Source organism: Mchenga conophoros, linkage group LG4, assembly GCF_057382185.1.
Source record: "Mchenga conophoros isolate Kocher_MC1m ecotype Shallow Benthic linkage group LG4, M_conophoros_male_GT1.1, whole genome shotgun sequence".
In the NCBI taxonomy this organism is placed as follows: Eukaryota; Metazoa; Chordata; class Actinopteri; order Cichliformes; family Cichlidae; genus Mchenga; species Mchenga conophoros.
The window spans coordinates 28,019,917-28,035,042 of NC_140529.1; the positions used below are offsets into that span (position 1 = coordinate 28,019,917).

At 38.0% G+C, this 15,126-nt stretch overlaps 2 protein-coding genes across 2 annotated transcripts; one reads left to right on the top strand and one right to left on the bottom strand.

The window, feature by feature from the left end:
* Positions 1 to 3,270: 3,270 nt before the first annotated feature.
* Positions 3,271 to 6,148, top strand: tnfsf14a (TNF superfamily member 14a). Its single transcript, XM_085272660.1, has 5 exons — positions 3,271 to 3,438; positions 3,598 to 3,808; positions 4,904 to 4,937; positions 5,025 to 5,090; positions 5,235 to 6,148. The coding sequence occupies exons 2-5, from the start codon at positions 3,614 to 3,616 to the stop codon at positions 5,624 to 5,626; spliced, it is 687 nt and encodes a 228-aa protein (XP_085128786.1). The 5' UTR covers positions 3,271 to 3,438; positions 3,598 to 3,613; the 3' UTR covers positions 5,627 to 6,148.
* Positions 6,149 to 9,877: 3,729 nt separating this feature from the next.
* On the bottom strand, positions 9,878 to 14,706 carry LOC146576311 (uncharacterized). Its single transcript, XM_085272662.1, has 4 exons — positions 14,349 to 14,706; positions 13,046 to 13,096; positions 12,502 to 12,568; positions 9,878 to 12,255 (listed from the first exon to the last, which is right to left on the bottom strand). The coding sequence occupies exons 1-4, from the start codon at positions 14,463 to 14,465 to the stop codon at positions 11,888 to 11,890; spliced, it is 603 nt and encodes a 200-aa protein (XP_085128788.1). The 5' UTR covers positions 14,466 to 14,706; the 3' UTR covers positions 9,878 to 11,887.
* Positions 14,707 to 15,126: the final 420 nt, after the last annotated feature.

Sequence of the window (15,126 nt, forward strand, 5' to 3'; positions counted from 1 at the left end):
TTACATACGTAAGATCACTAACGTTGTAGGCGAACTACCTGACATTTTCCTTTAGGTGGAGCTGTTGATGAGATAAAAAAAAAAAAGAATAGAAAGCAGGCTTGATATTAAAAAAAAAGAGGCACAAACATGATTTATGATGACTTCATGAATAAATAAATATACGTTGTATCATAAAGTTTTGAGTTTGTGGAGACTGGGTCCAGGATTGCTGAGCTTAGTGTTCACAGAAAATGTTGCTGAGTGATTTCCATTGAACGGTCTTTCAATGGAAGATCATTTATTTACAGCCTAGAGACTATGTGATGTTATTTCTCTGTCACTTTATTATTTTATTCTTGATATATAGAAGAAGAAAACCCCCAAAACAAATCAACGAAACCCAAAACCACAGAGCAAGTGCCAATTTACAAATCACTGGAGGGCGACAGACTGAACAAACACTTTTCTTAATTTAATAAAGAGATAAAGAAAGGAAAATTATGTAATACTGTACTGAATGTGACTAAATGTGACTTCTCTCTTTTCAGAGTGAGTAATAAAATCTTAGTATGAAAAGCTCATTATTTTCTGACTTTTCTTGCCCAACCTTCCCTCTCCTTTCCCAGTTCTCACACCTCTCATTGGTAGATGGAGATCTGCCACCAGTCCTCACCGAGGCCTTCCCCAAACCACAGTCTCAGGCCTAGATCTGTGCTTGTTCCCCCCGCCAGTCTCTCCCAAGAAACACTCAAAGTGAAGATGTGAAAATGATAGGACAAATAAAAGACATTTACCACTGCTATTAGGAATTAATTAAACTGTCTTAGGTCCACTTGGGTCAGCAGACAAACAGCATTAAAGGAAGTTCAAATTAATGTTCACTTCCTCTATAGTGCTCTGTGTCATGTTTTGTTTCTGTTTGTCATACTTTTGTCATCATATATATATTTTCATCCTATGATTCACCTTGCATCGTTGCTCTCTCACTTTCATTGCATCATGTACACATTAAATCATCATTAATCATGTATTCCTAAGCAGGTGTTTAGAATGATCAAATGGAAACCACTTCATCATATTGTCCATTACTAGCATATTTCAGAACCACTTCACATACATTACTTTAAAAGGATGGTATGGTAAGCTCATACACTAATATGCTAATACAATCCAAGCAGCTGGTAGATCACTGGAACATGCTTAAACAGAAGTTTTATTGAAAGGATGTACCCCCACGCTTCCTTCCCCTTTCTCATTTCTCATTTCTCAGGCTTCTCATTAGTTTACGGGGATCTGCCTCGTCAGGGAGCCTCCATCAGTCCTCTCTGAGGGCTTCTCCAAACAGTAGCCTCGGCTCTGTGCTTATTCCATCTGCCATTTTCTTACAAGAAATGTTGTCTAATCTAATTGAGGATGTATTTGATGATGATGATGGTATTTGTTGGGTTGTAGGACATGCTGGAACTGTATTAGTGACAGTATTTAACAGTAATCTTGTACTTTGTTATATTTACGTGTATAGTCCACTACAAGGTCAAAGGTCGGGAATCCTTTTCAGCACTAAGCTGGTAAAATGTCTTTCCCCGTATGTCCATCACATCTTTTCTCATCAGAATGTGAAATTGTCCAGCCCCTCACCTACTGAAGCCTCAGTGACAAAGTACATCTCACTAAAACTGAGTTTTAACCTTCTTGGATCTTCTAAATGGTGAATATTGATACATTTAATGTACTCCGTTCATTCCATCCATTAAGCTTCTCTCTGGACATGTCCAAACCATCTCAGCCCTGTCTCTCTAACTCTGTCATAGCAGGTCTCACTGTCATCTTGTAAACCTTCCCTTCCATTGTTGCCGCTATCCTTCTGTCAAGAATCATCCCTGACACTCATCTACACCCACTCCACCCCCTAAGGGTGGGTGGTGGAGTGGGAAGGTGGTGCTTCCAATGACATTTAACAAAAATTGAAGTAGGTAAATAACTGAAAGAAATTCCACTATTAAATCCATATCTTAAAAAAAAAAGAAGCTTTGTGTGGCCTTCAGAAAAAATATTTTTTGTACCTATGAGACTGGCAAGAATTTAAAAGAATCCCTAAATTATTTTAGGTAAAATAAGTATAGTCTTAAAAAAGCGATGTCGATTTTTCAAAAACTAGTCCACCACATCATCCCAAGAACAAACTGTTTGATGCAAGAACCCTAAAGTGCCATTACAGGAACTGTAGGTCAGGTATGAGGGTTAGAGTGCATGCATCTCGAATCAACCAGAGATTGCACATTTGACCTACATTGCAAAACCGTTGCAGCTGTTTAGAGCAAAACAGCAGTTTGCAATGACCTTACAGGTCGTTTGGAATATTGTGCTCTGGAGACACAAATCAAAGTTAGAGTTGTTCAGCAGCACTAACAGCAGACCAACCAAGGACAGCTTTGCCACATACTGATGGAAACTTTATTGTGTTGTGGTTGTTTGTTTCCTGGGGGATAAACGGCTCTCTGCCATTGCCATTCAGCTTTGAATTCATTCTGCATTCTGCTTAACATGAAGCCATCTGTGCCAAAGCTGAGTGGACTTTTAAGACAGCGATGGCCCTTTACACCAAGGAACGACTTAAGAAGGAATCACTCAAAAAGAAGAAGTGAAGTGGAAAGTTAAGTCAAAGGCAAGATTGAAATGACATGTTCTTGCATTTTACGCTAAGACTATGTCACAGATTGGTGGAAAATTACACCTATACATTTTTTTAATTAAATAATTTCCCCTGTGTCCAAGCATAAAATGTTTATCTGTAGGGAAAGCGTCCAACAAATTGCATTGGGTGTGCATATTTTTTTCCCCATGACTGTTATCACCCTCATGTAGAAGCTAAACGACTTTTTCCTGCTAACCAATGGGATGCTAACTGTTTACTAATTAGATGCTAGTGAAGATAATGAAAAATTATATTAACCAGTGCTACGTATTACCAGCACTGACTGGATGGAATATGCATACTGTTTAAACCTCAAAATACTTTCTCGTAAAATAACCAAGCCTTGGGAGAAAATATATACATTTTAAACCCATTACTTAAGGTGGCTTGTGACCTTTTAGGGTCTTTCACAAATGTGCTTAAAGTGACAAAGGACATGTGTGTACAACTTTGGTCTGTTACTGTAACTGTCAGACCAAAGAGAGTGTTAACGAGGGAGGAAGTGGGACTGGAGACATTCTGCACTGCTGCTGCACTGAAGTGGGAGGGTGTAAATGGGGAGGTCAGAATGCATTGCTCTGGGTCTTCCACTCACTGAATGTCGCCTTCAACCGTGACACTTCAAAAATGATTTATTGACTACACTGGAAAGAGTGACATAACCTCGGAGTATCCTTTGGGTGCGTGCAGTTCAAGTGCACGTTGGAAGCTCTCAAAGGTGCTTTGGTGATACATCTCAAGACTTCTGTCTCTGATTGCTGGTAAGTTTGCTCCACTTGAACCAACCAGAAGTAAGCCCACCCATTCTGAAACTTCTTCACACTTGCCTGTCTCTCAGGTCTCTCTGTCTTTACTGTCTTTTTGAAGTAGCAGCAGCTACTTCAGTGAGAGCGCCTCACTGAATTCTTTTCCATTTACAGAAAAAACCCAGAAAGTATGGAGAAGATTAAATATCCCTCTGTGTGTGTGGTGGACACCCATGCCACAAGGCCTCCAGTGCCCCCCAGGCTGATCCAGGTGCGAAAAAAGACCGGGGTGGCTCAGATCCTGCTCTTCATGCTGGTGAGCGTGGCGCTGTGCGGCATGGTCATAGAAGCATGCTTCATCTATGGACTCTACCAGGCCGAACATGTAAGTATCACCATTTCTGTACCTTTTGCAATTTCATTCTATGATTTATTATTAGCTCATTGTCTCGGTAGATCTTTTTTCCATTAAATATCTGTTTCAACGCCTCTGAATCTCGCTTTCATTGTAAGAGTTTATTCATTGTTTACCACAGTGTTCTCACTTCCAGTTTTCTTTTCGTACTTTTTCACAGTATTCTCCTACATATTTTCTGTCAGTCATTTTAATAACACTTTCACTCAATCAGAAGTATTTGTAATCAGAAATGCGTTTGGTTAAAGGTCACAGCAGATTGCTACAGGTCTTGATTTTCTTTAAACCTGAGTTTTTGTTTTATATCATTGATATTGTCATAATTAAACATGTAGATGCATAAATAGGCATAAAAATGTAGATTACTTTGAGCTGTATGTGAGAAAGTTATTAAAAATGTAAATTTCCACAACAGAATAGAATAGAATAACAGTTTGACTTAGAGAAGATCCTATTGCAGAGATTCTTTATGCAATATGTATGTCTGGGTATCTGGAAGGGTTTGTGACGCAAACACAGGGGCTCTTGTGATAGAAATTCTGCTGAGATGAATTTATTTTCAGTAAAAACTGCTGATCATGAATTTATTTCACTATTATGGGGAAGAGGGCCAAGCACACATGGAGAAGTACTCTAAAGTCCAGCTCATTTACGGACAACTTTAATGACGTGCATGTGGGGAGGGGGCAGACATACTTTCTGAGGCGGTGGACGTACAGAGTCAGTTTCCTGTACAGCACTGATGCACTGTGTAGCTGTCACGTATTATAGAACAGAATAACAGCAGTGGCGTTTTTGAGTGTGTGCACAGTGTACAAACAAGGGATGATGGCAAAAAGGAAGTGGTCTACTTCCGGTATCATGATAGCAATCTACTTTCTTCTGTCCTACCATGCTCTGCAGAAAAACAATGCCTGTTACAATTACATTTTAATATTGTTAAACTTCTATTTTCACAACTTTGTTATCCACAAGAGCCGATTGCATCTACGCATCTACATGTGCACGCTCAAAAATGCAAATGCACATTAAAAATACATTAACCCTCTTTCGTTTTCGTTGCAGACCGACTCAGAATCGATCTCTAAGCTCATCGGAGGTGAGTCTCAGCACTTTAGACACAGATGACGAGCACCTTCCGTTTACTTATTCCACACTAGATAAATAATGTTTCGTCCTCTCACAGTTACAACTGCCACTGAACAACCCAGTTATGGTATTCCTCCCTCTAAACCGGTTGCACATCTGACAGGTAAAAACAGCATTTCCCTAACTGCCAGAAACATAATGTTTCAGTTATTACCAAGATGCATAATTAAGTACATATTGCTCTTCACAGTGTGATGTTTGCACTTTATTTTATTAGAATGATTACATTTGTTCTTATATTTTTCAGATGGACAAGATGTAACTCATGCAAAAAACAAAATGGCATGGAGCATGAATGCAGACCCTCTCCTCTATGAAATGACCTACAAAGACAAAGAGCTTAAAATTCAGAAAGAGGGTTATTACTATGTCTATTCCAAGGTTTTCTTCTCAGACAGCAACGGATTTCAGCATCGTATTAGCATGCATACTGACAGGTATTCAGGGAATATCACCCTCCTGCAGTCCAGGAAATATCCTTCACATTCAAAAGGCAGTCAAAAAACACAATCCAACAGTTACCTGGGTGGAGTGTTTCACCTTTATAAGGATGATGGTATTTTTGTGGACGTGAGTGACACTGCAAAAATTGTACGCCACAAACCCTCTGAGAATGTCTTTGGTGCCTATATGATTTAGATGCCACATAAAGGCTCTAAATGAGAGTAAATTAAAACCTATAAGTCCTCTCAGGGGTTTGTGATTCTCTTTGACATGAAAAAGCAGGTCCGTAACCGCAAGGAAGGCAAGTGTCAAATCCTCTTTGTGCCTTTGCACGTTGCAAAGTGCAGGGCTGTGCTGCCAGCTTTGTTTCTGCAGATGTAACTCTCAATTTTGTTTTATAAGTGTAACGAACAGTCGGACAACAGGGAAATTTGATATGCTTATATGCTTGTGTATTTGCTTTAAAACAAAACTTTGATTGTTAAAATATGATTTCTAACAGTTCATTTCTAATATATATATACATATTTCACAGATTGAACTTCAGATTGTTGCTGAGTGTTCATACTAATATCAAAAATAAGACTGTAACCTTTCTTTTTCCTACTTGCTGTAACACGTACAGCACACTATTTATGAATTTGTTTTTTATTATTAAAGAAAAAAGCTCATTTTTCTGTATTTATATACATTAAGTCATACAGTGCAATGAAATAAACACATAATAATTTAAAAGACCTGTTTGGTTTGGTCTTTTTTGTTAGCCATGCACAGTAAGGGAAGTGTATTCACTTCCTGCCGTGAAAGATGAGACCGTGATACAGGCTCAGTGGTCTCTGTATTAAAAATGTTGTCGCCCACTCAGTCCAACCACACAGCAGTTACTGGAGGAACTTTTTTTTTCAATACCACAATGGCCCAAAAAGTAAAGTGTCATCATGTCAGCTTCTTCTCACCTGAATGTATACTGGCAGCAACATTATTTAAGGTTTAAAGGTTTAAAGTGGATGTGAAAAATGTCAACGTCTTCATTGTTGGTTTACTTTTCTATTTACTACTTTTTTTCAGTAGATTACATCGTTTCTTTTCAAGTCACATCTCGGCACAACGTGCAACCATGACAAGGTCTGTGCGAACGAGAAGCTCTTTGAAGCTTTTTTCTTTTTCCCCTTTTTTGTATGTCCCATGCAGTCACTGTTATACTTTCCCTTCATCTATGTGTGTTCGAAGAAGACACCCACAGAGTTGTATATTTGTAAACTGAAAAGGAAGTGGTAGTGGGGGCTGCCGGGGGGAGGGGGGTGATAGCAGCAGATTGCTTGGCTGACTCACTTTCCAACCCCAGACCCAGAGAGAAATGGCTGGTGAAAATGAAGCAACATGTGTGTGTGTGAGTGTATGTGAATGAATATGTGTATGTGCATGTATGTGTTTCTATGGGTGGGTGTGTAGGCTGAGTGATTTCTCTAATTAATTTTCCCTCAGCCAAGTATGGATTACTCAAATTGGGAAAACACACTTGAGAGCTGAAAGTGTAACTCCAGTCCAGAGTTTAGTTATCCATGAGCTGAATGATGTTTTCTCAAGTCTTCTGGTCTTTTAATAACACATGTGTGAGTCATGATCTTCCAGCGCTGGCTGACCTGTGAAGTGTGAGAGACGACGGTAGCGCAGCAGCGCGAGCTGTATCAGCTGTGTAGTTTCGAGGCCAAGCATGACTTGTATAGAGAATTTGTGTGGGCTGAGAGTACTCTATCACCGGTTATGACATGAACCAAAATCTTTACACTTCCGTATATGAAATCAACATTTTCCATTTATAAAGCAGGTCTGTGTGAGATATTGATCTCTTGAGCACTGCTGATTTTTACAATCAACTTTTGAAATAAGGCAAAAATGGCCTCTTAAATTGAACCTTTTTTTTGGCTAAAATCACACAACATAGTTTATGGAGAATATATTTTTTTATGCAAAGCAAAACTGAAAGAGGAGCACAGCAAACAGTCCGCAGCTAAATGCTGTCCCCTTGTGTTGGTACAAATAACAGTTTGGGCTTCTGTGGGGGCTTTCCCCCCTCTTCAGAACAACTCTAAAACTTTGAGTGGGGTGAACTGTAACTCATCCACTGGAGTTAGGGATCAGTTTTTGTGCCCTTGGTGCTTTTTTAATCTATTATCTGATTAATATTGTGGCTGTCTGTGAGATACAGGCCACCCCACAAGTCTACACTTGAGTTAAAGTCTAGCATTTTATTAGTGCAATACTAATTAACCAATATAAACGCTAGTTAGCTGAAGAATTAGTACTTCATCTATATCAGGTGCCTTCTGGCTTCAAAAAGAGGTGATCAAAACAATTATATTTTTGTTATTTAGTATCAAATCATAACAATAATCACTTTGGTTTGCTTTATATCACGAGGTAAAGACCCTACAAAAACACAGAAAACACCAAGCCTTCACTAATGCTGTGTCTGTACAGAGTTCTGAAGCCTGACTAAAACTCTTCAAATAAACCAACAATCAAAGGACCAGCTATGAGCACCTGGCAACAGTGAGAATGACAAACTCCCTTTTAACAGGAAGAAACCTCTGGCAGAACCAGGCTCATGGAGGGTCAGGGACTGGAGGTTGGGGCAGGGAGACAGGACAAAAGAGCTGAAGTAACACTGCATCATGAGAATGACCCAGGAACCTAGGCCTATTGCAACATAATTGAGGACGAACCCAGGATCACCTGATCCAGCCCTAACTATAGGTTTTATCAAAAAGGAAAGTTTTAACCTCAGTCTTGAAAATAGTCTTAAAATGTTGCTAAAATTCAATGTGGGAGCTGGTTTCACAGAAGAGAGGCCTGAAAGTTGTAAGCTCTTCCTCCCATTCTTCTTTTAAATATCCTAGCAACCACAAGTCAGCCAACAGTCTGAGACTGAAGTGCTCAATTGGGGTGATATGGTACTATGAGGTCTTTAAGGTAAGACAGGGCCTGATTATTCTAGAACTGGTATATGAGGAGAATGAATGAAGAAAAGCCAATAATGGAGAAACATGCTCTCTCTTTCTAGTCCCTGTCAGTACTTTTACTGCAGCATTTTGGATCAACTGAAGGCTTTTCAGGGAGATTTTAGGAGAGCCCCGTCCTAACGAATTACAGTAGTTCAGCCAAGAAGTAATAAATGCATGAACTAGTTTTTTAACATCACTCTAAAATTAGATGTTTCTAATTGTAAAGATATTGCACAAATGCAAGAAACCAATCCTACATATTAGCTCAATATACACACTGAAGGATGTAAAACGACTCTAAAATTTCTCCCAGTTTTACTGGAGGCCAAGGTAATGCCATTCTAAGTATCCAGTTAGACACCAGTTGCCGTAATTTAGAAGCAGAAAATAAGAGATCATCCAGGTCTTTTTGTCTTTAAGTTGTTCTTGCAATTAACTAATTAGTGAGTGTTATCTGGCTTCACGGGCAGATAAAGTTGGGTGTCATCTGGATAGCAGTGAAAATGTACCCTTTGCTTTTTAATGATAGTGGCTGTATAAAGTCAACAGAACTGATCCTAGCACGGAACCCTGCGGAACTCCATAATTAACCTTAGTGTATGAAGTGTGTGTGAAGAGGACTGTCCCTTTATGCAAACAAATCATATGTTCTTTCCAATTGGAATCCATCAGATAGATATGATTCATTCATAACCTTCAATTATGCTGTTTCTGTACAATGATGAGTTCTGAAACCTCACGAAACTCTTTAAATAAACCATTCCTCTGCAGATGATCAGATCAAAAATCTGCAGTTGATCAGATCAAAAATACCCAACTTTGCAGCTTTAAAACACCATATTTACAGCTTGATTCAAAAATGGTCTAGAACTGTGTGGATAGTGTTAATTAATAACAGCTTTATGGTCGATACAGGAGCTGCTGTAACTGACCTGTGTGTGTGGGTTAGGCTTCACCTCTGCTATTAAACGTGACCTTTCCACTGTGTTTGTGCTATTGTTGTCTTTAGTAGAATTTTAATTGGATTAGCTGTTAAATAATGATGCCTGTTGTGCGGCGGTAACCATCCAAGAGATCTGTACTTGAATTTTAACAAGAAAAATTCTTCTATTGTTTTAGTCTTTTGCTAAATATCAGAAATTTGTGTCTGCGCATAGCACTCTTGTAGCACAGTAGTGTATATATCCAAAACTGGGTAACCCACACACAATACTCTACATGGCTATTTAACACTACAGGCTGGAGGAAAAATATGTGAGTGAGAAATATTTGAACTTTTAAAGATTTGACATCACTATCATTTTGATTCAAGATTTTAAAAAAAACGCTGTGACTGGATTTAGAAGCTTACTCATTTCAGACATTTTCTAGTCTGACAAATCTTTTATTGTAAGAGGTGGCATATTGATAAGGGTTACAAGAAGAAACTGGAAGATTGTTATTCAAAAAGTGCATGCTGTAAACATGTTTATAATGTCAACGTTCTCTCCATGATGTCTGGGCAAAAATGATGTGTAGAGGTTATACACTTTCTCTGTGTGGATACACCATTTATTATCTTGACATTGGGCAGTGGAAAGCAGTAGGAAGGGAGCAACCAAAATCAACCCATGCAAATGCATCTAAGGCCTCTAATAAAAGAGACAGAGTGGGTGGTAGTTTGCTATGTCTGCTATCAATTTTTACATCCTGGACCTCTTCGCTGCAATCGAAAGCTGTGGTAGCAACAACTAATTGACAGAGCACTGAGAGATATGGGACTCGTTTGTGGCTGAGGTTTGGAAAACAAAAGTTTTCAAATGAAAGCTGGAAAATGTGCCTCTTGACAGTGATGACTAATGTTCCAGTGACCTTTTTTGCTGCTTTACTGTATCTCTGTCACTGCGATTTAGGTCACTGGATGTGACTTTGAATGCTTTGTATGAGAAGCATTTCTTCTGTTTGCTTTGTCAAGAGTCAAGAGGACATATTCTTCGACAGCATATAGACAGGGAGGGTCCCGCTGTATCTTTCTATTAGTGATTATGTGGTAATCCAATGTTAACTCATGACCTCTCACTTTCATATGTAGGGTCTCATAAATGACTCAAACCCAAAAGCCCTTAATCACTGTTATCGTGTCCTTTGATTCATATTGAGTTTGTTTTTGTTTTACAGTCACATCAAATACAATAAAGACAGTAAACATTTTTAACTAAGACGTACTCTTATTTTTTTCATAACAATGGTTAAAGTCAAATTTAAACACACACATTTAGCAGGTCTCACAGAAATCTTTTCAAATGCATAAGCAGCTTCCTCTTCCACTAAAACATCAAAAAAATTACAAAAAGTGAAAAAACCCAGTATTTCTTTCAAATCTCAAACACATGAAACTTACCGCAACAACCACTGCGACTTGTGTTTTCACGTGTCACAATGTATAGTACATGTAGTCAAGGATGTCTGGAGCTTATCAAGTCATTTCACACTTATCTTTAGACTAAAGAGATGAAATACTCAAGTATGTTATTGGTCAAGTAAATCAAAACTACACCTTTGTGCTTTCCAAATATGAATTACATTCTTTTAACAAACAAAGTCAATTCTCTTCATAGATTCCAGTGACTCACTACCAGTTTGTGACTGGTACACCCTGTGGAACATTATCACTGAGAAAATAAACATTCATAGATTATTAGCTGACCTGCCATGGGGTTTTTTGTTACATCCATTATGTGTCTAAATCATATGCTGCACATGGTTTTTGTTGCGAGAAATAAATAAATAAACTTAAATACAGAATTCATACAATGTTAACAAAACAAGAAATGAATCAGAAATTAGAAAGTATAATCTGTGCAAACATCAAAAGCAATCTCCTGCTGAAAAATGTGACACTTCAGCACAATAAATTCTTGAAATCAACTACTAGATATTTTAAACATGCAAAGCTCTAACAAAGAAATATCGTTTCAACAAGTGAGATCTGTCAATTCTGAACAACCCGCTTCAAAGATTCTGTTTAAAACAGCTATTTGAGAACAATGAAAACAATCCAGCTTTGGTTCTAATTCATTAAATACACAATACATTACATACATTGCGCTGTTTTCAAGTGTGATTTTGTAGTGATGATACAACCTGAGACCAATACCCGGTCTGCTATATCTACTTTACAAAACTGAACATCATTGAATCATTATAAACCCTGTTTAAGGCGAGCTCTAGACCGGAATGTAAAAAGAGACGAGGTTTTCATCCAACCTCTTATTGAATTCCCCTTTTTTATGCATCTTTTACAAAAATTGTTAGGTAAATTGCTGATCTAGAGATCAACTGGCCAAAATCAAAGTGTGATCCATCCAAAGTGAACAAATACACCCAACAAGATTCAGACTAGGTTTGCTTCAGTGTGGGTTCCAAAGCTGGAAAGGTGTCGTGCACTATGCTAAAAATAATGAACTTACATCTAAAGCCGTGGCATGAAGATGATATCCAGGTGAGTTTTACTGTCATTTTTATCAACACAACTGAGTAATAGGTCACTAATGTTGAATATCAGCCTCTCTCCAGCACCGCACTCCACTACCTTGCTGAGAATACCTGTGGTCTTTGTTTCTTTGTTAATCGAGCCCTTTAGAAGAATTTTGGGGTCTTTGTCCTCCGGTATGTACACCAGGCTCACACTGGATTGATCTGTTATGGAACAGGCTGGACGCACTGCAACCTGAAGATTTAGGAAATAGTATCCATCCATGTTCAGGCTCAGGCCATTGTTGACTTTTGAAATCAGGGTTTTATCTGAACGAATTGGACTCCATGTTATATCACTTTCACCTGTGGAGGACATAAAATAGACTGCTATAGATGCTAAATTTGTTTTTTCTATATTCAGTTTTTAAATCAAATTTTTTTCCTGAAGTAAAGTACATTTGACTGTATTCATTTATTTACTGACTGTATGTATTTCATGGGATTACATTTTTTTTCTTCTGACAAAGAAAGTATAAACACAGCAATATTTGAATGGGGATATGATAAATTTTAAGTGCAGATAATAAATTGAAATAAGAAAAACATTACCTTCCTCAAACTTAAAGCTGAGCATTTTTCCTGTAATTGAGGAGAGGCTAGAGGGGGCGGTGGTTGTCTGTTGAAAGAAGAAGAAGGGATTTATCACTCTCAAAATAGTAACAGTAAATGTGGTGCAAACATGACTTCCAGGGACACACACTCAGGCCCAGAGAGGCTGCAGTTTATTCAACGTGAGACAACAGCAGCTTACAGCATAGACTGTGTACTAACTTCAGAAGGAAAATGAAGAGACAACAGTTGAGTTTAGTGGCATTTCCCCGAATGTGGCAATGACGTCACTGAGCTTCCTCCAAGAGGGGAGGAGAGTGGTTAGACATACGTAACTCATAAGAAATGGAATTAATCTGACATACATAGTGCAGCATCTATCTCGCTTACTAAACATGTGTACTTATAGTAAATACATGTAACATCAGCAGGACGTCTTTGTGGCATGAAATAAAGGAAAATGGACAGAGGGTGAATGTTTAACACAAAAGTCAGGAGAGAAACACAAACTCTGAATAAATCTTAGAAATGATGGATAGCTTACCCATCTCTTTTCCGTGGAGGAAATTTTGGATGATTCTACAGCACTATTTTCCTAAGATTGGAAAAGGAAACAAAAGTGCTTATACTAAATACTGTAAGAGGATTTCGGGGTGGAAACTGACTGAAACTCTGAAATTTAGGTGCAATTGTGAGTTTTAACATAGTTCTACAAAAGAACTAGCTGTCATCCAATTTCTTTTAGGCAATCATGATGCCTTTTTCCACTGTTTAAACATTTAAATATGTTTCTTTTCTATAAAACTACAGATGACTTATATTTTCTCCCAGTAATAAACTTGCGTTTGAATGAAGTAAGGCATCCCTGGTGCTGTATTACTGTATCTTATTTTATTCTGTGGGAAACCAATTTAACTCAAAAACACTGAACATTATGAGAAAGCTGTCACTGGGTGTTATGACGGGGGTCTGTAACCAAATGTAGACCACAGGCATAGGTGTCTTTCTCACCAGCTATGCTACAAAAACCACAAAAAAGAACAGCTGTATGGCACAGATGTTGATTTTTTTTCTGCCCTTCGTGTAATTTATTCAAAAAATGATCATACTATTGTAATGTTTTAACCCTCCTGTTATGTTGCAGGTCAGATTGACCCAGAACAGAAGAGATGTCACATGTCATCTGCATCACTACAGAAAATGAAAAAAAATCAAAATTATAAAAGAAAATTGTAAAATAATCAATGCCAGTGTTTCTGACACTTTTGGATGAGTAAATTTGCCCAAATGAACCCAGGAGCATAATTGGTGTTCCTGGAAACCAACATAACAGGAGGGTTAACATAGTTCTACAAAAGCACCAGATGTCATCCAATTTCTTTTAGGCAATCATTCGTCAATAAGATGCCTTCTTCACTGTTTAAACATTTAAATATGTTTATTTTCTATAAAACTTCAAATGACTTATATTTTCTCCCAGTAATAAACTTGTGTTTTGAATGAAGTAAGGCATCCCTGGTGCTGTATTACTGTATCTTATTTTATTCTGTGGGAAACCAATTTAACTCAAAAACACTGAACATTATGAGAAAGCTGTGACTGGGTGTTATGACGGGGGTCTGTAACCAAATGTAGACCACAGGCATAGGTGTCTTTCTCACCAGTTACCAGCTACTACCAAAACCACAAATAAGAGCAGATGTACGGCACAGATGTTGACTTTTTCTGAAGTTCATGTTATTATTCAAAAAAATGTTCATGCTACACTAACGGTTTTAAAAAGAAGTTACCTTTTTTTGTCTAATCGCTAATCACCATAGTTAAAGTATTATTCAAAGAGTTCTCACCAAGCCTTTATGTCCTGCTGTGAAGTATAGAACGAAGAACACAATTAGGAATATGGTGATTACGGTGTTCCACAACACGAGGATACGGATCAGTAAATTCTGGGTAGGCTCCGGCATCGTCAGTCAAACAGCAGGGTTCGGAGCGCTCTTAGCCCGGGGAACGCAGGAAGATAGATGTTAAGAAACGACGACTGTACAAGTCCTGAGTTTCCTCTGCTGTGCACTGATGTGTTACTTCGCTTCCTGAGCTCACTGTGTGGCCTAAGTATCTGAAGTATCCAAATGGTACTTTCCCCTGTATGCTACTGAAGGGAGACACAGCCAGATTATATCTATATCTCTAAAGGGACTGGCCCTTTTCTCCTACTCACCACAAGTCACACAGACAGGAACAATACTGACAGCTGGGAGAAAAGGAAGGAGTGAAACTTTGACATAAATATATGTTGAAATGTGTTCTTAACTTCCTTATTTATGAAGAGACTGTTAAAGTGAAAATTTTAGGATATTTTCGTGGTTATTACAACACTGAAAATCATTACTTTGCTGATTTTTTTCTATGTGTATTTCTCCACTAATATTAAAATGGAAGGGTAAAGATGTGTACCAACATGACAATATGCCTCTGTTACAGTTTATCCTTAAAAATATTTGTTTGGAACTGACGCAAGCATCATAACCAGAGATAAAAATAGTAAACTGAATATAAAAGAAAGAACTGTCGCAACATAATTCAACCACATATTGTTGACTTATCAACAACTTATCTTAAGTCTGA

Bases quoted from the DNA above. Each gene is read 5' to 3' on its own strand.
- tnfsf14a (XM_085272660.1), top strand. From the start codon at position 3,614: ATGGAGAAGATTAAATATCCCTCTGTGTGTGTGGTGGACACCCATGCC. The intron at 4,938-5,024 runs GTGAGTCTCAGC...GTCCTCTCACAG, and splicing joins GATCTCTAAGCTCATCGGAG to TTACAACTGCCACTGAACAA. The intron at 5,091-5,234 runs GTAAAAACAGCA...TATATTTTTCAG, and splicing joins ACCGGTTGCACATCTGACAG to ATGGACAAGATGTAACTCAT.
- LOC146576311 (XM_085272662.1), bottom strand. From the start codon at position 14,465: ATGCCGGAGCCTACCCAGAATTTACTGATCCGTATCCTCGTGTTGTGG. The intron at 12,569-13,045 runs GTAAGCTATCCA...TTCTTTCAACAG, and splicing joins CCTCCACGGAAAAGAGATGG to ACAACCACCGCCCCCTCTAG. The intron at 12,256-12,501 runs GTAATGTTTTTC...TGTCCTCCACAG, and splicing joins CAGCTTTAAGTTTGAGGAAG to GTGAAAGTGATATAACATGG.